At 44.8% G+C, this 22600-nt stretch overlaps 1 protein-coding gene, 1 long non-coding RNA gene and 2 other non-coding genes across 4 annotated transcripts in view; 2 read left to right on the top strand and 2 right to left on the bottom strand.

Annotated features, from left to right (window-relative positions):
• Positions 1 to 22600, top strand: part of LOC144485434 (uncharacterized) — a 664084-nt gene that overhangs the window by 134576 nt on the left and 506908 nt on the right. The window lies entirely within an intron of this gene.
• Positions 15489 to 15581, bottom strand: trnar-ucg (transfer RNA arginine (anticodon UCG)). Its single transcript has 2 exons — positions 15545 to 15581; positions 15489 to 15524 (listed from the first exon to the last, which is right to left on the bottom strand). It is a non-coding gene; the product is annotated as a tRNA-Arg (tRNA).
• trnag-ucc (transfer RNA glycine (anticodon UCC)) lies at positions 19645 to 19716 on the bottom strand. The gene has a single exon. It is a non-coding gene; the product is annotated as a tRNA-Gly (tRNA).
• LOC144485424 (histone H2B-like) lies at positions 21629 to 22018 on the top strand. Its single transcript, XM_078203603.1, has one exon. The coding sequence runs from the start codon at positions 21638 to 21640 to the stop codon at positions 22016 to 22018; it is 381 nt and encodes a 126-aa protein (XP_078059729.1). The 5' UTR covers positions 21629 to 21637.

Raw genomic sequence — 22600 nt, 5'->3', positions numbered from 1 at the left:
ACTCCTGTTTCTATTTTATATCCATGTTTCTATGTATTAAATCAGTGAATTTAATTACATCAGCTGCCATCGTGGGATTTACTCCGCATCCCCGAAGATTAGTGCGGTCCTCTGGATTACCAGCCCAGTGACATAACCTTTCATCCCTGTCAACAAAAACAGTTCATTCAGCTAATTGTTACACCTCTTCCGAAGGAGATGGTAATTCCCTCCACAGAATTTCAATCAACCGATTGAATTAAAAAAAAGTTCTACTTAGGAACATCAATAATGTATCCCGATCAAACAGATATTGCGGAATTGTTGGCGCGGGGTGGTGGGTGGGGAGGAGGAGAAATACCGACATCTCTGAGAATTAAATTTACAAAATAACAAGGAAATACATTCTGAGAAAGAGCCCGGCAGTGCTTGGAGGAAAAGGTGTGTTTCAGCTGACGGGAAAGAACTCGGTTCCATGGGAGTTCCACCAGATTCCTGACACAAGCGACGGCGAGTGGACTCGAACCTGTAAACCATCACGAGAAAAATCGAAGTAAGACGCCTGATCCATCAGGGCACATGGTCAACGCATCGACTGCTAACCTGATGTTAGCACAATGTCATCAATATAGTGATTATATATGTTTTTCAGTTCTATTCTTAGATCGCCCAGTTAGTCCCAGATCCTCGAAAATACAAGGATAAGCTCCAGCTCCCGTAGGTAATGTTTTTCGATGTGGAAAAAGCCGTTTAATCTGCGAGTTGTGAAGACTCATGTAGCGGAAGGGATGGAGTATCAATGTATGATTGTAAGAGCAGGAAGATTCAGTTGGAGCTGGACAATACTTTGGTGAGGCCACAGCTGGAGGATTGTGTGCATTTCTGTTCACATCGCTATAATAAGGACATGATTGCACTGGAGAGCGTTTAGAAGCTATTCACTTGGATGTTGCCTGTTTGGAGAATATGAGCAACAAAGAGACATTGGATAGGCTCGGGTTGTTTTCTTTAGATCAGAGACGGCTGCGGGAAGACCTGACTGAGGTGTATAAGATTATGAGGCGTACGGACACGGTGGATAGGAAACAATTGTTCGCCTTACTTGCAGGCTCGACAACAAGGGGACAGAATATTAAGGTGAGGGTCAAAAAGTACAAAGCAGATTTGAGGGAACAATATTTTTTCATCCAGAGGACAGTGGGAGCCTGGATTGCACTGCATGGGAAGATAGTAGAGGCCAGAAACAACAAAACTGTCATTACCGTCTGTAGCTTTGGATGTCGATCACCCAGTCGCAGTGTCTAAGTCAGTGCAGACAACCTCTCTAAAACCTAATTGTGTGAATTACTTCTGGACTGGAATGCCGAACAACATCAAAAAGTTCACTTCCTGCTCAGTAAAACCCCTCAGTTCGAATATAGTCAATTCAATACCAAACTGCAACCTCCCCCCCCACCCCCCCCCACCCCCCGCGCCACCCACCCCCCCCCACCCCGATTGGTTTACTGAGATAGGTTTACAGTTCGGTTACGTGGGAAAACATTCTTCAAACCTTTTCCACATTTTCTCCACGTGTGCAGTTTTGAGAAATACGCCGCAATGTGTGGCAGGTTCCAAAACCTAATCTCGAAATATGGAAACCCCGCGTCTGAAACGTAACATTTGTTTTCAAATAAACAATCGGCAGTTGGGACCAAAACTGGCAACAGGTCAGGGCTCTTCCCGGATTTGACTCTCCGACCTCTCGCACACTCATTCTCTGGGGAGACATGGCTTAAAGTTTATGTTAATTTATTAGTCATAAGAAGGACTTAAATTATCATTGCAAAGAAGTTACAGTGAAATTCCACCAGTCGCCACACTCCGGCGCCTTTTCAGGTCAATGCACCTCACCAGCACGTCCTTCAGACTGTGGGAGAAAATGTAAGCAGAAACGGGGAGAACGTGCGAACTCCGCACAGAGAGTGACCCAAGCACGGGAATCGAACCCAGCTCTCCTCGCGTTGTGAAGTAGCAGTGCTACCGTGAGGCTGCAGGTGGGAATTGAATATACCGGCGTATTCAATATTTAGGAAGGACAGAAATAAAGGAAAAAAGTGGTGGAGTGTCACTGCTGGTGAAAGAGGAAATTAGCACAATGGTGAGAAAGGATATTAGCTCTGAAGAAGGGGAAGGGTTAATTTTAATTTCGTACTCAATGTATTTTGTACCTAAAAGGTTGAACTTTGTACCTGGAATGTATCACAAATATTACCCTTCCTTATGGCTAGTTTCCCCTTTGTTTATATTGCTCCTGGGTTGTAGTATAAGCCGTTTGTTTATGTTTTTCATCTTCACCTTTTCGTAGTGTAGGCCATTTGTTCATGGTTCTCTCGCTTGTTTATATCATTCTGATAAAACGGACAGTTAAATGTAGATATTGGGTTGTAAGTCTTGCTTTCCCGTAGGCTTGTGTATGATTTAAACAAAGGAAGCAGCTGCCAAATGGTAGAGTGCGAGAATGGCCGTTTGAAGGAGGACTCCACTGGGACAGCTGCAATCGCACACAGTCACTTCAAAGGAAAGGCCGCGGGAAGAGCGGGGGACCAGAAGTTGCATCTTGATTACAACTACCAGGAGAATTGTGCTTTATGACCCAAGGATACCAGATAGTCTCTAACCATGATCCAGAGACTATCAGAAGCTGTTAAAGGAACTATAATTTATGATCAAGGACTGTTAACTTACAAATGAATGGATGTCCAACTGCAGCCAAAAACCAGTGTAAAGTGTTATTTAATTCACATTAAGCTTTCGATGGAAGATGGAAGGGGGGGGGGGGGGGGTGGTGTGTGTGTAGTTAAATGTATAATGTACAAGCTAAAGCCATACAGATAGAGGGAAAATTGTGGACAGAGGTATTGCCCACTATACTGATGAGGCTGAGTTACCACAAACTGGACAACCGGATTAACCCCTTATGAATTAATGACAGAATGGGCGATGATGTAGATTCACTAAAAGATGAATTCAGGAGATATGTTTTGGAACTAAGCCCCCAACTTAAAGGGATGCGCAAATTGGTAAAAGATAATCCGGAACAAAGAGACACAGGGAGAAAGAGCTTGAAATGTTCCTTGACGGGCGGGAAGTTGATTCCCAGTAAAAGCACTGCTTGACAAATCTGGGTTCGCCCCTAATTGGGAGGGCCCCTATGAGGTTAAAATTGTGTAGTATGCTTAATTCACAGATATGTGAGACAGTTGACCTCCAAGCAAGCTGAACGGGTTTGCGGGCAGTGGCGCGTGGGTGGTATAGCCTTTGGACCATTGTATAATGGTCGCGCGGGTTATTCGTTAAGTGATAGGATGATTTTCTTGCTGCTTCTCACGACCCTTGCCCTGCTAGTTACGGAGGGGAAGTATAGGTGGAATTGTATAGACTTGGGGATAGAGCATCGCAAGCATCTCTGTAACGATGATTCTGTCTATTGTAACCTTCCGACACATGGAATAAGTCCCTGGGAGGTTACCCGTAGGGACCACTGCTCGGGATTCCTTAACCATGCCATGTTGCTAACTCTGTTGGAGGGGCGAGGTGATTGGGGTCTCCCATGCAATGTAACGTGGTGTAACTGGAATTTTTGGTGTTTAGCTGAGGGAACGGGATGGACCAGTACCCTGCATCAGCGGACGGCTCGGAAGGATGTGTACATCAACACGAGATTTGGTTGATCCAAGCGATCATTGTACCAATCCTCTAAAATCCGACCCTATCACATGAACACTTTCATGTATATGTCTCACTTGTATGTATTGCAGTCAAAATTTTGAGCAAGTGCTGGGTCTGCTTACATATTCCCATGCACGAAAGGAAGGGGGTGGGGGGAGTCCTTTATTCCCTATCCTTTTGACAACTCCGGGAATGGTAGAGGGGATTTCGAATCAGAATGGAACCCAAGATGGGACAAGGAAAGTGACATTTAAAACCCCATCAGGCATGTTGTGAAAACCCAACAAGGGGGGATCTATCTGCGTGGTAGGAAACGGAACCATACTTATTGGCCGTAGCTACTACACCCAGCAGGCTAATGTCACCAGTGGTGCCTGGGTTTGGTGCAACAGATTACAATTCATTGCCCCACGGCTGATGTCCTGGTCAGCCTCTCTTCTACTTACATGAACAGCATGATTGCATATAATGTTACCTATTTTGTATGGAAACAATGCCTACCCATGGCTTCCTTGGGATTGGGTAGGATCGTGTTATTTTGCATATGTGATACCCTATATTCACCATTAGTGAGACAGAACGGTTCTTTATGATAGCTTTCCCACTTTATGGGACAGCAAAAGCAGCACAGGAACTTGTACATATGGCCTCGACCTTGGAGAGAATTGCGAATGAAACTCGAGACGGGTTCGAGGAGGTGAGCACAGCCTTCTCTGAAGTATCAGCCGAGGTTGTAGCTATCCAGACTGTTACTTTACAGAACCGATTGACACCTGATTATGTGTTGGCTTTCCAGGGAGGAACGTGCGCTATAATTGAACCCGAATGCTGCACATATATCCCAGATGATTAAAATATATCTCGTTTGGCAGATTATATCAAACGAATAGCGAAGACAATACAAGATGAAGGGAGCCAATATCATAATTATAACCCTCCGGGTTGGCTGGGGCAATGGTTCGGGTCGTGGGGATCATACTTGATGCATGGGTTAATTGCATTAATTGTCATTGTTATATTTGTATTTGTATGGCATTATTGAACACTTGTTGTAAAACGGTAACAGCCTAGATTATGCCGACTGCAAGTGTGCAGGCAGAAAGGGCAGACTTCCTGACGAAAGGGGTAGACCCATATGCTGGTAACATTTGGCTCTAAATTGGTCATGAGGCCATGTTTGCACTTGGCCTCTGACCAAAAGGGGGGATTGAAGAAGGGGAAGCGTTAATTTTTTTTTGTAATCAATGTGTTTTGTACCAAAAAGGTTTAACTTTGTACCACAATGTATTACAAACATAACCCTTCCTGATGGATACTCTCCCCTTTGTTTATATTGCTCCTGGTAGTAGTATAAGCCATTTGTTCATGGTTCCCTCGCTTGTTTATATCATTCTGATAAAACGGACAGTTAAATGTAGATGTTGGGTTGTAAGTCTTGCTTTCCCGTCGGCTTGTGTATGATTTAAACAAAGGAAGCAGCTACCAAATGGTAGAGTGCGAGAATGGCCGTTTGAAGGAGGACTCCCACTGGGACAGCTGCGATCGCACACAGTCACTTCAAAGGAAAGGCCGCGGGAAGAGCAGAGGACAAGAGTTTGCATCTTGACTACAACTACCAGGAGAATTGTGCTTCATGACCCAAGGATACCAGATAGTCCCAAATCATAAACCAGAGTGTATCAGTAGCTGTTAAAGGAACTATAAGTTATGATCAAAGACTGTTAACTGGACTTTGCTTCATGACTTGTATTGGGAACCCTGATGTATAAAGGTCAACGCTTCTTGTGTTCAGGGAGAACTTTGGCTTCTGCTTTCAAGGGGTCAGGTTCTCCTGCACTTTTGTGAGAATAAAGCCTGACTCTATTTTGACTCAGACCAGGCTCCGAAGTATTTTTACCTACTTCAAGTCCAAAACGTGGAGCCTGCGTGCGTAGAGTTCAGAAATACCAAGGGGCAAAAAGCATGAGTGAGTGTCATATATACACTCCCAAACTGCAGTGGTGATGTTTGGAATGATATTTAACACGAAATTAGAGATGCATGTGATAAGGGGATATCGTTGATCATGGGTGATTCTAATCTGCACATGGATTGCACAAATAAATTAGCTACAGTGCCATAGATGAAGAATTCCTGGAGCGTATACTGCATGGTTTTCTTGAAAAATATGTCGAGCAACCAACGAGAGAGCAAGTCATCCCAGACTGAGTACTGTGCAATGAGAAGGGAATCATTGCCAATCTAGCTGTACAAGCCCTTGGGGATGAGTGAACATAACATTCTGAATTTTTTTATCAAGGTGGATAGTGAAGTTGTTGGTTCGGAGACTATGGTGTTGAATCATAATAAAGGACACTATGAGGATATGAGGCTTGAGTTGGCCTTGATAGATTGGGGAGAGTTAATTAAAAGCATGTCAGGAAGGAGAGATTGCGGAGAGTTAATTAAAAGGAAGACAATGACAAACATTCAAGGAACACATGGGGGAACTGCAGCAACTGATTGTTCATGTCCGGCACATAAGCAAAATGGCGAAGAGGGCCAATCCATGTCCTACAAAGGAAATTAGAGACAGTATCCAATCCAAAGAAGAAGCATACAGATTGGCCAAGAAAAATAGTAGGTCTGAGGATTGGGAGCAGTTTAGAATTCAGCAAAGAAGGACCAAGGGACTGATTAAGAAGGGGAAAATACAGTACGGAAGTAAGCTTGCAGGAAACATAAAGACTGACGCTGAGAGTTTCTAGAGATGCGTGAGGAGAAAGAGGTTGGTGAAGACAAATGTCGATCCTCTGCAGACAGAAATGGGGAATGTATAATAGGGGACAAAGAAATGGCCGAGCAACTGAATGCATACTTTGGTTCTGTCTTCACAAAAGAAGACATAAATCAAATGCCAGGAATGTTGGAGAATGCCAGATTTAGTGAGAGAGAAGAACTGAGGAAGATTAATATCAGTAGATAAATGGTGCTGGGAAAATTGAAGGGGTTAAAAGCAGATAAACCCCCCGGGCCTCATAATCTACATCCCAGAGTACTTACAGAAGTGGCTCTCGAAATAATGAATGCATTGGTGGTCATCTTCCAGGATTCTATAGATTCTGGAACAGTCCCTCTGATTGGAGGGAAGCGAATACCATTCCAATATTCAAAAAGGGAGGTAGAGAGAAAACAGGGAATTATGGAACAGGAAGCTGAACATCGAAATGTGGGGAAGATTTTCGATTCCATTATCAAGGACTTTATAACAGAGCATTTAGAAAGCAGTGGCAGGATCAGAAAGAGTCAGGATGAATTTATGAAGGGGAATTCATGCTTGACAAATCTGCTGACATTCTTTGAAGACGTAACTAGTAGAGTTGACAAAGGGGAACTAGTTGATGTGGTATATTTGAACTTTCAGTAAGCGTTTGACAAAGTGCTGCACGAGAGATTATCGTGAAAGATTAAAGCACATGGGACTCGGGGAATTATAGAACATAGAAAAAATACAGCATAAATAGGCCCTTCACGTTGCTCCGGTCACGTACCGAACTACCTTGGCTTATACAGAGGCTTCCCTAGAACCCTCAATCCTATTAAGTTCCATGTACTCATTCAGAAGTCACTTAAAAGACCCTATCGAGTTTGCCTCCACCACCACTGACGGCAGCCGATTCCACTCGTCCACCACCCTCTGAGTGCAAAATCTACTCCTGACATCTCCTCTGTACCTACTCCCCAGCACCTTAAACGTGTGTCCTCTCGTAGCAGCCATTTCAGCCCTCGGAAAAAGCCTCCGAGAATCCACCCGATCTATACCTCTCAACACATTGTTAACCTCTATCAGGTCACCTCTCATCCTTCGTCTCTCCAAGGAGAAAAGACCGAGCTCCCTCAACATATCCTCATAAGGCATGCCAACCAATCCAGGCAACATCCTTGGAAATCGTCTCTGCGCCCTTTCAATAATTCGCACATCCCTCCTGCAATGAGGCGACCAGAGCTGAGTACAGTACTCTAAGTGGGGTCTGACGAGGGTCTTATAAAGCTGCATCATTATCTCCCAACTCCTAAACTCAATCCCTCGATTGGTGAAGGGCAGCACACCATACGCCTTCTTAACCACCTCCTCTACCTGCGAGGCTGATTTAAGAGTCCTACGGACCCGGACCCCAAGGTCCTTCTGATCCTTTGCACTGCTAAGAATCTTACACTTGATACTATACTCCTTCATCCCATTTGACCTGCCAAAATGGACCACTACACATTTATCCGGATTGAAGTCCATCTCCCACTTCTCCGCCCAGCCTTGCATCCTATCTATGTCACGCTGCAGCTTCTGACATCGCTCCAAACTATCCACAATACCACCAACCTTCGTGTCGTCAGCAAACTTGCAAACCACTCCCTCCACTTCCTTATCCAGTTCAATTATGAAAATGACAAACATCAAGGGTCCCAGAACAGATCCCTGGCGCACTCCACTGGTGACTGACCTCCATTCAGAAAAAGATCCATTTACAACCACTCTCTGCGTTCTGCAGGCAAGCCTGTCCTGGATCCTCAAGGCAACAGCCCCTTGGATCCCATGCCCTCTCACTTTCTCGAGAAGTCTTGCATGGGGGACCTTATCGAACGGCTTGCTGAAGTCCATGTAAACCACATCTACCGCTTTTCCTTCGTCAATGTGTTTAGTCACATTTTCAAAGAACTCCACCAGGCTCGTGAGACACGATTTGCCTTTGACAAAGCCGTGCTGACTACTTTTGAGCATACTAAACTTCTCTAAATGTTCATAAATCCTGTCCCTCAGGATCTTCTCCGTCAACTTACCAACCACTGAGGTTCGACTCACCGGTCGGTAATTTCCTGGGCTATCCCTATTCCCTTTCTTGAATAGAGGAACCACTTCCGCAATCCTCCAATCCTCCGGAACCTCTCCCGTCTCCATCGACGACACAAAGGTCATCTCTAGAGGCTCTGCAATCTCTTCCCTCGCCTCCCACTGTGCCCTGGGGTACATCCCATCCGGTCCCGGCGACTTATGTATCTTGATGCTACTCAAAATTTCCAACACATCCTCTTTCTTAATTTCCACATTCTCTATCTTTTCAGTCCACCGCAATCCTGTAGTACAACCACCCAGGTCTTTTTGCACTGTGAATACCGAGGTAAAGTATACACTAAGCACCTCTGCTATTTCTTCCGGTTCTGTACATACTTTCTCACCTTCACATTTTATAGGTCCTATTTCTTCGCATCTCATCCATTTACTCTTCACATATTTACAGATCGCCTTAGGGTTCTCCTTAATCTTACCTGCCAAGGCCTTCTCGTGACCCCTGCTGGCTCTCCTAATTTATATCTTAAGTCCCTTCCTACAAGCCGTACACTCATCTAGATCCCTATCATCTCCGAACTCTCTGAACCTTTTGTACGCTTTCCTTTTCTTTTTGACTAGGTTCAGCGCAGCTTTCATGCACCACGGTTCCCGTAACCGACCAAAACCTCCCTGTCTCATCGGAACGTTATCATGCAGTACTCCAGACAAACATTCCTTTTAAATCTGCCACCTTACTTCGGTACTTTTCCTCGAGAATACCTCGTTCCAATTTACGCCTCTAATTTCCTGCCTGATGGCTTCATATTTCCCCTTACTCCAGATAAACACTTTCCTTGCTTGCCTGATCCTATCTCTTTCTAATGCTCGCGTAAAGGAGATAGAGTTATGATCACTATCCCCAAGATGCTCCCCCACTGAGAGATCCGACACCTGTCCAGCTCATTAGCCAGTACCAGATCGAGTACAGCCTCTCCTCTTGTAGGCTTATCCACATGCTGTGTCAGCAAATCCTCCTGAACACACCTAACAAACTCCTTCCCATCTAAACCCCTTACCTTCGGGATATTCCAATCGATGTTTGGGAAATTAAAGTCTCCCATCACGACAACCCTGTTATTACTACATCTCCCCAGGATCTGTTTCCCTATCTGCTCCTCAACATCCCTGTTACTATTGGGCGGCCTGCAGAAAACACCCAGCAAAGTTATCGACCCCTTCCCGCTCCGGACTTCCACCCACAGAGACTCCATAGACAATCCCTCCACGGCTTGCACCTTCTCTACAGCTGTGACACTATCCATGATCGGCAGTGCCACTCCCCACCCCCTCTTTTGCTTCCCTCTTGTCCTTTCTGAAACATCTGAAACCTGGCACCTGAAGTATCCAGTCCTATCCCTGTCCCCAAGTTTCCGTAATTGCCGCCACATCACACTTCCAAGCACCAATCCACACTCTAAGCTCATCCACTTTATTCACTACACTCCTGGCGATAAAATAGACACATCTCAAACCTTCGGTCTGAGCTCTCCCCTTCTCCATCACCCGTCTATTCTCCCTCTTACAATGTTTACAATCCTTCTCTATTTGTGGGCTAACCTCCTCGCTCTCAGTCACCTCATCACGATTCCCTCCCCCCAACTTTTGTAGTTTAAAGTCTCCCCAGTAGCCTTAGCCAACCTTCCTGCCAGGATATTGGTCCCCCTGGGATTCAAGTGCCACCCGTCTTTTTTGTAAACGTCACATTTGCCCCTAAAGAGTTCCCAATGATCCAGGAACTTAAATCCCTGCCTCCTACTCCAGTCCCTCAGCCACGCATTCATCCTCCACCTCACTCCATTCCTACTCTCACTTTCCTGTGGCACAGGCAGAAATCCTGAGATTACTACCTTTGCGTTCCTCCTTCCCAACTGTCTACCTAACTCCCTATATTCTCTTCTCATGACCCCTTCCCTCTTCCTACCTATGTCAGCGGTACCAATATGTACCACGACCTCTAGCACCTCTCCCTCCCATCTCAGGATTTCTCAATATTTCCATCTTGAGATGGATCGAAAACTGGTTGGCAGAGAGGAGACAAGGGGTAGGAACGAATGGGTGCTTTCCAAATTGGCAGGCAGTAGCTAATGGGGTGCCATAGGGATCGGCGCTGGGACCCCAGCTATTCACAATAAATATCAATGGTTTGGATGAGGGAACAAATTGTAACACCTCAAAGTTTGCAGATGACACCAAGTTGTGTGGGAGGGTGAATTGAGACGATGATGCAGAGATCCTTCAGAATGATCTGGACAGGTTGGGCGAGTGGGCAAATCAATGGCAGATGCAGTAAGATTTGGACATGTGTGAGGTTATTCATTTTGGAAGTAAAACAAGAAGGCAGATTACTACCTGCATGACTGTAAATTAGGAAAGGGGAGTGTGCAGTGGGAGCTGGGTGTCGTCGTGCACCATTCACTGAAGGTAAGCATGCTGGTGCAGCAGGCGGCAAAGAAGGTAAATGGTATGGTGGCATTCATTGCGAGAGGTTTCCAGTGCAGAAGCAGGAATATGTTGTTGCAATTATACAGGGCCTTGGTGAGTCCACACCTAGAATATTGTGTGCAGTTTTGGTCTCCTTTTCTGAGGAAGGATATTCTTGGACTCGAGGGAGTGCAGTGAAGGCTTACCAGGTTGATTCCAGGGATGGCAGGGCAGATGTATGAGGGGAGATAGACTAGGTTAGGATTGCTTTCGCCGGAGTTCAGACGAATGAGGTGGGATCTCATAGAGACTTATAAAATTCGAAAAGGGCTGGACGGGATAGATGCAGTTCGAATTTCTCCGATCGTTGGAGAGTCCAGAAACAGGGGTCACAGTCTGAGGATTCAGGGTAGACCATTTAGGACGGAGGTGAGAAGACATTCCTTCAACCAAAGAGTAGTGCGCCTGTGGAATTAATTACCACAGGAAGTAGTTGATGCCAAAATATTGAATGCATTCAAGAGGCGGCTAGATATAGCACCTGGGCGAATGGGATCAGAGGTTATGGGAAAAAGCGGGATTAGGCTATTGATTTGGAGGTTTAGCCATGATCGTAATGAATGGCAGAGCAGGTTCGAAGGGCCAAATGGCTTCCTCCTGCTCCTTTCTTCTATGTTTCTATGAAGCCCCCAAAGCGAGAATCACACCACGAGACCAACGAGCCGGTCACATGCAAGGAGCTGAGCTAATCAATATATGTTCCGCTCAAAGCAGACTAACTGTCTTTGCAGACCATGAGAGAGTAATAGAAAATTGAAGACAACACAGCAGATTCACAGGGAAATGTGATTCTCTTTGTCTTACACCCTGAGTATTGAACAAAATTTCAATGTTGGGATTGTAGTTCCTCTCAGCGAAAGGGACTCCAATCACATCAGTTCAGAGATTGTCGTGAAGAGCCGACAAGAAACAAAATGTGGAAAAGCACAGCTACGTGTGTTCAAATGCAGAGAAGCAATGTATGAAACGTTCCATGGATTGTTGATGAGAGTGCATTATGCACCATCCGTGCAGAATACAATCGATAATCAGTCCATCGCCAAAACCATTCGAACATCTCGTCAACTACACAGAAACTTGTCAACCGTCTCCTTCCATTTGATTTTCTATCCATGAAGAGCTGGGGAAGAAGGTCTCCCTCACCAGCGCTCCTGGATGACCAGCCAGATGGAACATGATGGAAATGTAGCTGCTGCAAATAGAATACATTTTCTTTCCATCAGGTCAGGGAATTATGGGAATGGAGCAGTGTGAAATATTCCCAGACCATGTCCCACATGTTTCTCCTCAGCATGAAAACTCACCACGGAAAGACTGAAACAGACACTCATTTGATCACATCATGATTCGCATCACTCATACTTTAACCATGAGGCCACAGGTGAAGTCAGGATGACTTCGAATTTCTACTAAAACTCACTGACTGGCAGAATGATATTACACACAGGACTGGTGATTCACAACCACAGGCCGACTTGGCGAGTGGTGAAAACAGATATCACTGCTTCTGACCTTCACCAGAACCGATAGTGAAATGAAACATTGTTCATTAACATCTCTGATGCGTTGAGAAAAGATAGTTGATAAACAATTGCGTTGTGAAAAGATATATGCTAAACTTTGGGATACATTGAAAAGTTGTTTTCAGGATTTGGGTTACTGCGGGTGGCTCGTTGGTCTACGGGTATGATTCTTGCTTTGGGCGCAGCATGAAGATGCGAAAGGTCTCGGGTTCAAATCCCGGACGAGCCCCGAAAAGTTTGTTTTAAAGATAATTCTTTGCAATGCAGACGGCGACAATGAGCGAATGCCGAAGCAATGTTGAGCTCCCGTGAACACATTGCAGAGAAAATATCTCTGCAGACTCGAAAAACAACCATACAGTCTGACAGATCTGGGAATCCCACCGTCTGGTTTTATTTTTTCCATGTATTAGCTTAAGTCCGGTGCTCTGAGTGAACCGCGAATACGGGTGCGTTTCAGCAGTCCTGTTGAGGGGAAATTTACAATCAGGCGACGACACATGAACAGAGGAAATAAAGGCCATTCGGCCCCACAAGACTGCCCCGCCATTCACTAAGATCATGGCTGATCTGTTTATGTTTCGATTTCCACATTTCCATCTGTCCCCGACAACCTTCGATTATGTTGCCAAATAGGAATCATCTCCCTCCGGCTTAAAAATATTCAATATCCCCGCCTCCACCGCCTTCTGAGGCAGAGTTCCAAAGTCGCGCAACGCTCCGAGAGAACAGAATTCGCCGTCCGATAAGAGGAAGCTCAGTTTTCTTTAAGTGCCCGTTGTTCTGCATTCACTCACACGAAGAGACATCATTTCCACGTGCAATTGTGAAGACCATTCAAGATCTGATAAGCTTTGAACAAGGTACCTCCGACTCGGAGTATCCCCGTTGCAAAGATGCCCTAACAGAGGAAATTCTTTCCTCTTCGCAATCTGGTAAATCTCCTCTGCATTGTCGAACTTTTCAAGTTATCAAACTGGTAATCTCTTCTGGACCGTTTGCAACGCATTTACATCCTTCATTAGATATGGATACCAAAACTTCAGACAATATTCGAGATACTTCACTAATGACCTAAACAACTGAAGCATAACAATATTTTCTTACATGGTTAAATGCTTGTAACAAAGCAAACATTCCATTTACCTTTTTTGTTACTTGTTATTCTCGCATACTAAATATTTGTGACTCGTACACTCGAACAACGAAATCCCTTTGCATCTGGGGAAGTTTGTAGCCCTTCTCGAATTCAGTAATAATCTGATTTTGTTCTCTTCCTGCCAAAGTGAATAACTTCACATATTCCAGTTGCCAGGTTTCTACACATGCACAAAACCTGTCTATAACTATCTCCAAGCTCCTTACCTCCTCTCCTCTCCACAAGTTACTTGACGACATATATTGTGGCTTCTGCAAATTTTGCTGTCGTGCTTTCAGCTGTGGGCTGCGATAGCTGAGCTTCTATGGAGATGACAACACCCAGACACAAAGTGTCCGATTATTTTTTCCTGCGCTGTAACTATTCTGTGTGTATGGATGTGAAAACCATTCTGTGTTCCTTGGTGTGTGATGCAGGAATTGAGAGTGGAATTCATTGTTTATCTGTCAGTCTCTGTGGGGTATATGAGTGGAAAATTTTAACAATACTAATGTTGGACGTGGTTTTTTATGATAGGTATTTTGTAACAAGCAGTTGTAATCGTTGCCTGTCCCTCGATTCAAGGATGACATCTATTCAGGGCCGTGAATTTCTGCTATGGGTCTTCATGTGAATGAACAGGCCCATTCTCGGCCCACAGAGCTTTCTTCTCTGTTACTTTCTTCTCTGCCGCCATTTTGCCTCATAAAAGTATGCTGTAGATTGGCGGATATGTTTCGCCCATTTTCAAGCTCCTCCCAGTCATCGGCATGAATGTTACCTCGCTTCAATCTGGAGGATGTCGGGGAAGAATTACTTTTGGAATTTCCCTCACACTCTTAGGATGCGCTGATACACTGGTCGGATGTACATCATTGCCCTAAAACTACCAACCATCAATGGCATATATGAGTGAGATGCATTTTTATCTGCCCTTCTCTGGTCCCATTTGATCGAAATGATTTTTTTTCCAAATCTTTCCCTAATTTAAATCCCAGAATCAGGCCATTCCTCAGCCTTGTTATTGGAGGAGAAGAAGGGTCCAGTTTCTCAGTCCGTTACCAGGCCATTCTCTTTCCACTCAATGATTCTTCTTTTTATGGGCTGTTGGTGTCGCCTGCAGGACCAGCATTTGTTGCCCTTCCCTAATTCCCCTTCAACTGAGAATGGCTTGTTTGACCATTTCAGAGCTCGAGTAAGAGTCACCCTCTTACTCTGGGTCTGGAGTCACATGTAGGCCAGACCAGTTAAGGAGGCCAGACTTATTTATCTGTAGTGCATCGGTGAATCAGATTATATTTTACAACAATCGACCGTAGTTTCAAGGCCGCCATTACTCAGACCAGCTTTCAATTCCAGATTGATTAAATAGTGATTTTAAATTTCATCAGCTGCCGTGGTGGGATTTACTCCGTGTCCCCAAAGATTAGTGCCAGCCTCTGGATTACCAGCCCCATCACCTTTCATCCCTGTAAACAGAAACAGTTCACTCAGCTCATTATTAAACCTCTTCCTGAGGAGATTAGATTTTCCTCCACAGAATTTTATGAAACCATTTGCTGCAAAGCCTGTTGCTCCATTCGGGAGCATCAATAATTTATTAAGATCACACAAAAAATATTGATTTCTTGGGAGGAGAATAAAATAAAGAGATGAGAAAATTTAATGAACAGAACAACAAGGAAATGCATTCAGAGAAAGCACCCTGCAGTGTGTGCAAGACAATGCAGAACTTTCAGCTGAAGAAGGAAATCTCGGTTTGCCGTTCGTTCTCCCAGATTTCTGCATAAAACGACCGCGACAGGACTCGAACCTGCAATCTTCTGATATCATCAACGCACAGAACTACCGAAGTCAGACGCCTTATCCATTAGGCCACGCGGTCAACGGATGCCATGGCGTCCCAAATGTTAGCTCCATGTGAATAACTGCCGTGATTGTATTTATTTTCATTTGCGTTTTTGGATGCTTCTCTGATTCCCAGATGCCAAAAAATTGAAGGGGAATCCCCAGAGTTTGTAAACGGCCGGAAACTAAAGTCCACTTCTATCATTCTTGGCTGCCTGTTTGTGTGGAGTTTGCCCGTTCTCCCATGTCTGCGTGGGTTTCCTTCGGGTGCTCCGGTATCCTCTCATCTCCAACGATGTGCAGATTAGGTGGATTGACCAGGCAAAATTGACCCTTATTTTCAGGGGGATAAGCAGCGCAATTACGTGGGGTTACAGGGAGAGATTCTCTGTCGGAGAGTCGGTGCAGAATGTCTGGGCCGAATGGCCTCCTTCCGCACTGTCGGGATCCTATGCCTCCTCCACATCCTGTCTTAAATCTTTGATACCTGTCCCTGAATACTCCTGCTCGCAGCTAATGCAGCAACTTCCCCCTGTGTGCCTTAGTTCAATATGTTATAGTATTTTACACCTCTCGTACAGCACCACTCAATCCCGTTTTGCTGCAAAGAGAGAAACTCCGAATTATCCAGCATTACCTTGTAGGTATAATCCCTCATCGCTGGATCCAAAACAGTAAATCTCGTTTCCCCCCTCATAAGGACCCTCACGCACTTTCTAAGCTGTGCTTACCGCGTCTGGGTGCAATCCAAAAACAGCTGCAGTTGATCAGAACTTCATAAAGATTGAGCATAACTTCCCTGCTTTTATACTCAGTGCCGCGACTTACGAAGCCAATGATCCAATGCGCCTTCCTGACGACCCTTTCCATCAAAGGCATCTTTGAACCTCAGGTCCCCGTCAGCCTGCACACAGTCGAGAACTGGACCATTCCGTTTCTATTGCCTCTCCCCATCTCTTCTGTCAAAATGCAGCACTGTTCCTGAGTGTGGTATTAATACTGTGTCTCTGTTACAATATCACTGAGAGCTGAGGCTGCAGCTTTTGTTTCTCCAAGATAATCTTTCTGGAAAAAGCCGGAATTTACAAGGATTGTTGTAATTGAGACATTGTCTGGCCGTCTGTGTCTCACTGCCCTAACTCACTCTGTCTCTGTCTATCCCTCCACGCCCTCTCATCAACTTTATATGAAGGGGGGAATTTGTGGGTTAGTAACTGAGTGCACACAATCTGTACATTCATCTGATCAAATAGAATTCAGCTTGTGAACAAGATCATAATTTCAACCAGTTCTGGGTTCACCCAGGCACAGCTCTAATTGGCTGCAGCCCCCTGAATCTGGGGAACAGACAGTGTGAGCATCGCCGGCCTCAGCGCTTTTAACAGTTACTGACCTGTGAAACTCCAACTAATGCCCGAGAATCCACAGCACAGAGCGAGGAGTCCTGGGGCTGTCAATCTGAGACAGAGTTTGACCTGTCAATGTGCAGAGGTGAACATTGTGCCAGCGAGAGTGTGTTAAAGGGGCGGCTGGGTTAGACAAATGTTAGTGTTTGTGTGTCCGCACTCCGCTCCGGATTCTCCAGCCCTTCTTGTGTCAAATCGAAAGATTCTCTTGTCATTAGATCGTGCTGCTGTCCTGCTCAGACCTGAAGAAAGAAGTTAAGCGAAAGTTTTGGTCGATTTCAAGGTTTCAGTCGACAAACGAACTCTGAGTCAGCGCTCGACTGAGAGAGCGCGATCAATTCAGCAAAGAGACGTGTTGAAATGGAAATTGCTGCCCTGAATTCAGATGGAAATTTCTCAACGGGAAATTTTCAGATTTCAGTAATAGAAGTAGGACAGTCTGAGAATCTGGAGTGTCCAATTTTAATTGCAGTGGGAGAGTTTGTGAGGAGAGTGAAACACAGAGAGGCTGGAGGAGCCGGGAGCTGACAACAGCTTGTCTCTGCTCCGTCTGCTCTCTGCCTTTAAGCTGCACTGTGCCGCCACCGCTAGTTTCATTTCGGATCCAGGTCTGACTCTCACAGACATTTTCCAGACATTCTTGGATATAATTTTGTCGGTCTGGGACATATTGTACCAGAAATATATCTTGTGCGTAAACAATACAACAACCGCTTTCTAAATGAGCTGCCCAGCTCGGTTCAATGTGTCAGAAATTATTGGACGATTTTAAAGCAACATCGATTTGGATGCAGAATTCTCTCATCTCTGAATATATTCCATCACTTTATCGCTTGTGTTTGGAGTCCGGGGCAAAGTGACCACTTAATCCAAAAACATTTTGAAATTAATTCAAACATGAAATTTCCTGATGTCTTCTGAATATCTATAATCCTCCTTTACTAACGGTCCGATATGATTATAATTCCCGATATTCGACATGTTCCTTCCATTCCCAAGCGATTTTAAGCAGGAATACTTAACGCCCAGTAGTGAACAGCTTGTAGCATTTTTTGAATGAACATGATATTTTATCATCGAAGCAGCACTTTGATATTCTCATTCATTCAATGTATTCTGATGAAGTGTATTTCCTACGCCGTGTGTGTCATTACATAAGAATGTTACTCTGAAATGAGACGTAGTTTTGTCCTTGTGTCCTGATTGTGCTCTTTTTCTTTCTTCCTCCGTCATGATTTTTCTCATGGAAGGGAGTTACAGCACAGACGCCATTCGGCCCATCTTGTCGATGCCAGCATAGTTCCCGATCATTATTGAAAAATACCACAGCAAATTACAACTCAATATCATGGGCTGCCCTGGAGAAGCCAATTAAACATTTCTCGTCTCAGTCACTGCGCGGACGGCTTGAACCTGCGCGTGGAAACGAGGGTTTCGAGTCGAACGCCTTAACCACTCAGCCACCGTAGCTGCCTATCTCTTAAAGTGATGTAATCGTCTCAGCAATGTTCATCTTAACTTCGTAAGAAGTCTCACAACACCAGTTTTAGTCCAACAGGTTTATTTGGCAGCAAAAGCCACTCGCTGGAGTCACATGATGAAGGAGCAGCGCTCCGAAAGCTAGTGGCTCTTGCTACCAAATAAACCTGTTAGACTTTAACCTGGTGTTGTGAGACTTCTTACTGTGTTTACCCCAGTCCAACGCCGGCATCTCCACATCATCTTAACTTCGTCAGGCACCAGGATTGTGTAGAGAACAGTGTGAGCTGAAATATGTTCCTCGTTTATTTGGTGTCCTATTCTTTGACTGAGAATTTATTTATTAGTTCAGACTTGTTCTTCTATTTCAATATTGTTTTCAGTATAAACAAATTGAAACCGATTTCTCCGTCCGAAAAAAATAAAATTAAAACGGGAAGTCCTTTTTATTTCGTTGCCGCCTATTGTTCTGTTCGAACTTTAGTATATCCACATGCTTTGAAACGCAAGAGATGGTGGATACGGTCCGAAGTAAATTATCAAGGTGATGGCCGGGAAGCGCACTCGAGCCAACTGCTTGGAATGCAGCTATGCTCACCACTATCACACCATCTACCGCTCTGTTTCATTAATTGTTATTTTCATTAGTTATAATTACGGAACTACCTTAGTTGCCGAATTCATCGGACACCAGGTGTATCGTAATGCAGTTTGTAGACTGAAATTGTTTACTCTCGTTTTTTGGACAGTTTAATATTACACCTTTCTGGGGACTCAATTATTGGTTTTGAGGCCTGGTCTTTCACTTAAACAAAGTTTCCCACTGAAAGCAAATTTAGATTCCAAGTCAAGCGCCTGAACCACTCGGCCATCGCAGCTCCTTATTGGCCAGTCGATGCAACCACCGCAGTTCATATTGACTTCATCAGGATGATTGAGATCACAGTCAGGGAGGTCAACTGTGCTCGGTTCCCTTTGTTTTATATATTTATCTCTGACTGAGAATTCATTCATCAGATCAGAGACTTGTTCATCTATTTCAGTATTTGCTTTCAGTATAAAGAAACTGAAGCCGAATTTTCCGTCCGGAAAAATGAAATGCAAACGTGAAGTCCATTTTATGACATTGCCGTCAAATGCTGCGTTCTCGCTGTTTTTGTACACATGATTTGAAACGCAAGAGACCGTGGATAAGATTCTAAAAAAAATGATGAATGCGATGGCTGGGAATCGAACCCGGGTCAACTGCTTGGAAGGCAGTTATACTCACCACTATATCACCACCGCTTGCTCTGCTGATGGGCCCCTTATTTTCATTAGATATAATTACGCAACTTCCTGAGTTGCTGATTTCATCAGATACCAGGTGTGTCCATAGCACAGTTCATAAACTGAACTTGGCTTGTCTCCTTTTTCTGGACAGTTGAACTTACCTTTTTTTACTGTTGTTCCTGACTGAGAACTCATTGATTAGTTTTGAGATCTGTTCTTCCATTGAAACAAAGTTTACACTGAAAGCAAATTGAAGCTGGATTTTCCGTTCGTAACTCATTGATAATAAGAATATTCAGTGAATTTCATTTTAGGAGTGACCCTCTGCAGTTCTTACCTGCGATAGCTAATTAAATAAGTCACCACTGCGATGGTCAGGAACTGACTCTTGGTCAAATGCACGCACAGTCACCACTACACCACCATCGCTCACCTAAATCTGACACTCCCCGTGCATTTACGGAACGAATGCACAAGCAACGAGGTGGCATAGAAGTCAGAGATTAGAGAATCCTATAAACGACATTCCATTTCTGGGAGTTTTATATTTTCCGTAGATCGGGGTGTGCAGCATCGCTCAATCAGAAAATAGATCTCTGGAACATGGAATTTGGTTAATATCATTTTTTGCAATCATTTTAATTGGTAAGAATCATGTTGTTCTTCTTTCACTCCAATCCAAAAAGGTTCTGAATGAATGGCTGCCTTGTTGCACAACACGCGTTCAGCCAGCAGTGAACAATAATTTGGATTTGCTGTTTGCGTCAAGACATCGGGAACAGGAATGGAGTTGCTGCTGCCCGCGGAGCTGGGCCAAGCAAGAGGCACAGATACTGACCAACTGTACCCGCTCCAAATAGATTCACGAAATTAATGAACAAACGGAAAACAAGCGCAACTGATCTTTTAAGGAGCTACGACAGTCTCTGAAAGCATTATATTAACAAGTCTTCAAGAATCAATTTGCTGTAACTACTTCAATATGAACCGTTTCAATGTCAGCCTTATTCATGGCCAGTTCACAAACAGGCATTGACTGGTTAGAAGTTTTAACGTTATCAGAAAACAGTTATCAATATTCTCAGAGAAGTGAAACAACCGCCCAAACTTCATAGAATCCCTATAGTACTGAAGAAGGCCAATCGGCCCATCGAGCCTGTGCCAACAACAATCCCATGCAGGCCCCATCCCCGTAACCTCACGTATTTAACATGCTAACGCTCCTGACCCGAAGGGGCTATTTTACATGACCATTGCACCTAACCCGGCACTAGTTTTCATGGCGGAACAGCCGATTCTGGAAAGAAAATACCTGCTACTAGGACCGCAAATGAAGCTGGCGTCTGCTTTGGAGCTTCTGAAACCACATGTTCTCATGCTGGCAAACTCCTGCCCAAAGCTTGTGTCCTGATTTAAATCGATTGCCAGCTCGAGTTTCTGATTTGGATGAAGAATATGGAATGGTGCTGGACTATTCACCCCTCAAACCTGTGGAACTCTGAGTCTTACCTTCACCTTGGTCCGTGAACCTCAAAATAAGTGTTCAGTTTACCCTCAATCAGTCAATGCGGAGGCAGAGATTTAAATGTAATAACAATAAAGATGGAATTTAAAAAATTTCGGCAGAGATTTTACAGCTTTCCCCGTGTAGTCAGAATGGCCGAGCTGTCTAAGGTTCGGGTAGCAGTCTCCACTAGAGGTATGGGTTCAAATTCTGCTCCTGATGTTGGTTTTTCCTTCTCGAGGCGCACCCAAACCCAAAAAATCTCTCACATGGCAGCACAAGGACAGCAGATGCAGAGAAACAACGACCACCTCTAAGTTCCATTCCGCGACGCACATCATCCTGACTTGAAAATATATCGCCGTTCCGATGGTTCGCAATCGTGGAAATCCCTCCCGAAGGGGCTTGCTTTATTTCTGCGTGAAATTGAAGATGGCTGATGAGAAGAAACAAACATCGAAACCAGTTCCCAAGAAGGAAGCGAAGAAAGTGATGAAGAAACCGGTAGCAAAGGGCGGGAAGAAGCGGCGAATGTCCAGGAAGGAGAGTTACTCCATCTACATCTACAAAGTGATGAAGCAGGTTCACCCCGACACCGGCATGTCCTCCAAGGCCATGAGCATCATGAACTCGTTCGTGAACGATATTTTCGAGCGCATCGCGGGTGAGGCTTCCCGCTTGGCCCATTGCAACAAGCGCAGCACCATCAGCTCCCGGGAGATCCAGACCGCCGAGCGCCTGCTGCTGCCCGGGGAACTGACCAAGCACGTCGTGTCGGAAGGGACAAAGGCGGTGACCAAGTACACCAATTAAAACTCCCCAATGGACTGAAAAGAACCCCAAACACAACGGCTCTTTTAAGAGCCACGCACAATCTCTGTGAAAAAGCTGTTCCATCTTTTCCCTTATTAAGTTAATGAGAGATCTATTTCTGGAGGATAGGGATTTGTCCCGTTACAGAATGCTGTGAATGGGACTTCAGACCCGCCCCTCACACACACTTTTACATTGATGGGACAATCAAACTGAACTGAGAGTGGATTATTAAACTCAGTTTGGGATTTGTGAGGGGCAATGAGGAGAAACACAATATTAGGAAGCCATTACTTAAATTTAATAATACCTATATTGAGAGCTTTAACAATTGGTGAATTAACTTCATAATACAATGATGTTTATTGATCTCTGGTGATCTCGGAGTCGCAGCCTGAACAGAAGAAAGGCGGGAATGAGGAGGTTCTTCTCGGGGTCATCTGTGTATTCCGCAGTTTTCTCAGAGGACGGAATCAGCGAGATTTGTGCACACTCAGGACCCTGAGCCCATCGTAGCGATCCCCCCCCCCCTTTCCCTCCGCCCCCCCCCCCCCCCCCCCACTCCCTGCAGCCCCGATTCTC

The sequence above is a fragment of the Mustelus asterias genome, unplaced genomic scaffold, assembly GCF_964213995.1.
Source record: "Mustelus asterias unplaced genomic scaffold, sMusAst1.hap1.1 HAP1_SCAFFOLD_194, whole genome shotgun sequence".
NCBI classification, from domain to species: domain Eukaryota; kingdom Metazoa; phylum Chordata; class Chondrichthyes; order Carcharhiniformes; family Triakidae; genus Mustelus; species Mustelus asterias.
The sequence above is the reverse complement of the archived record's forward strand: the minus strand, read 5'-3'. Positions and strand labels throughout refer to the sequence as shown.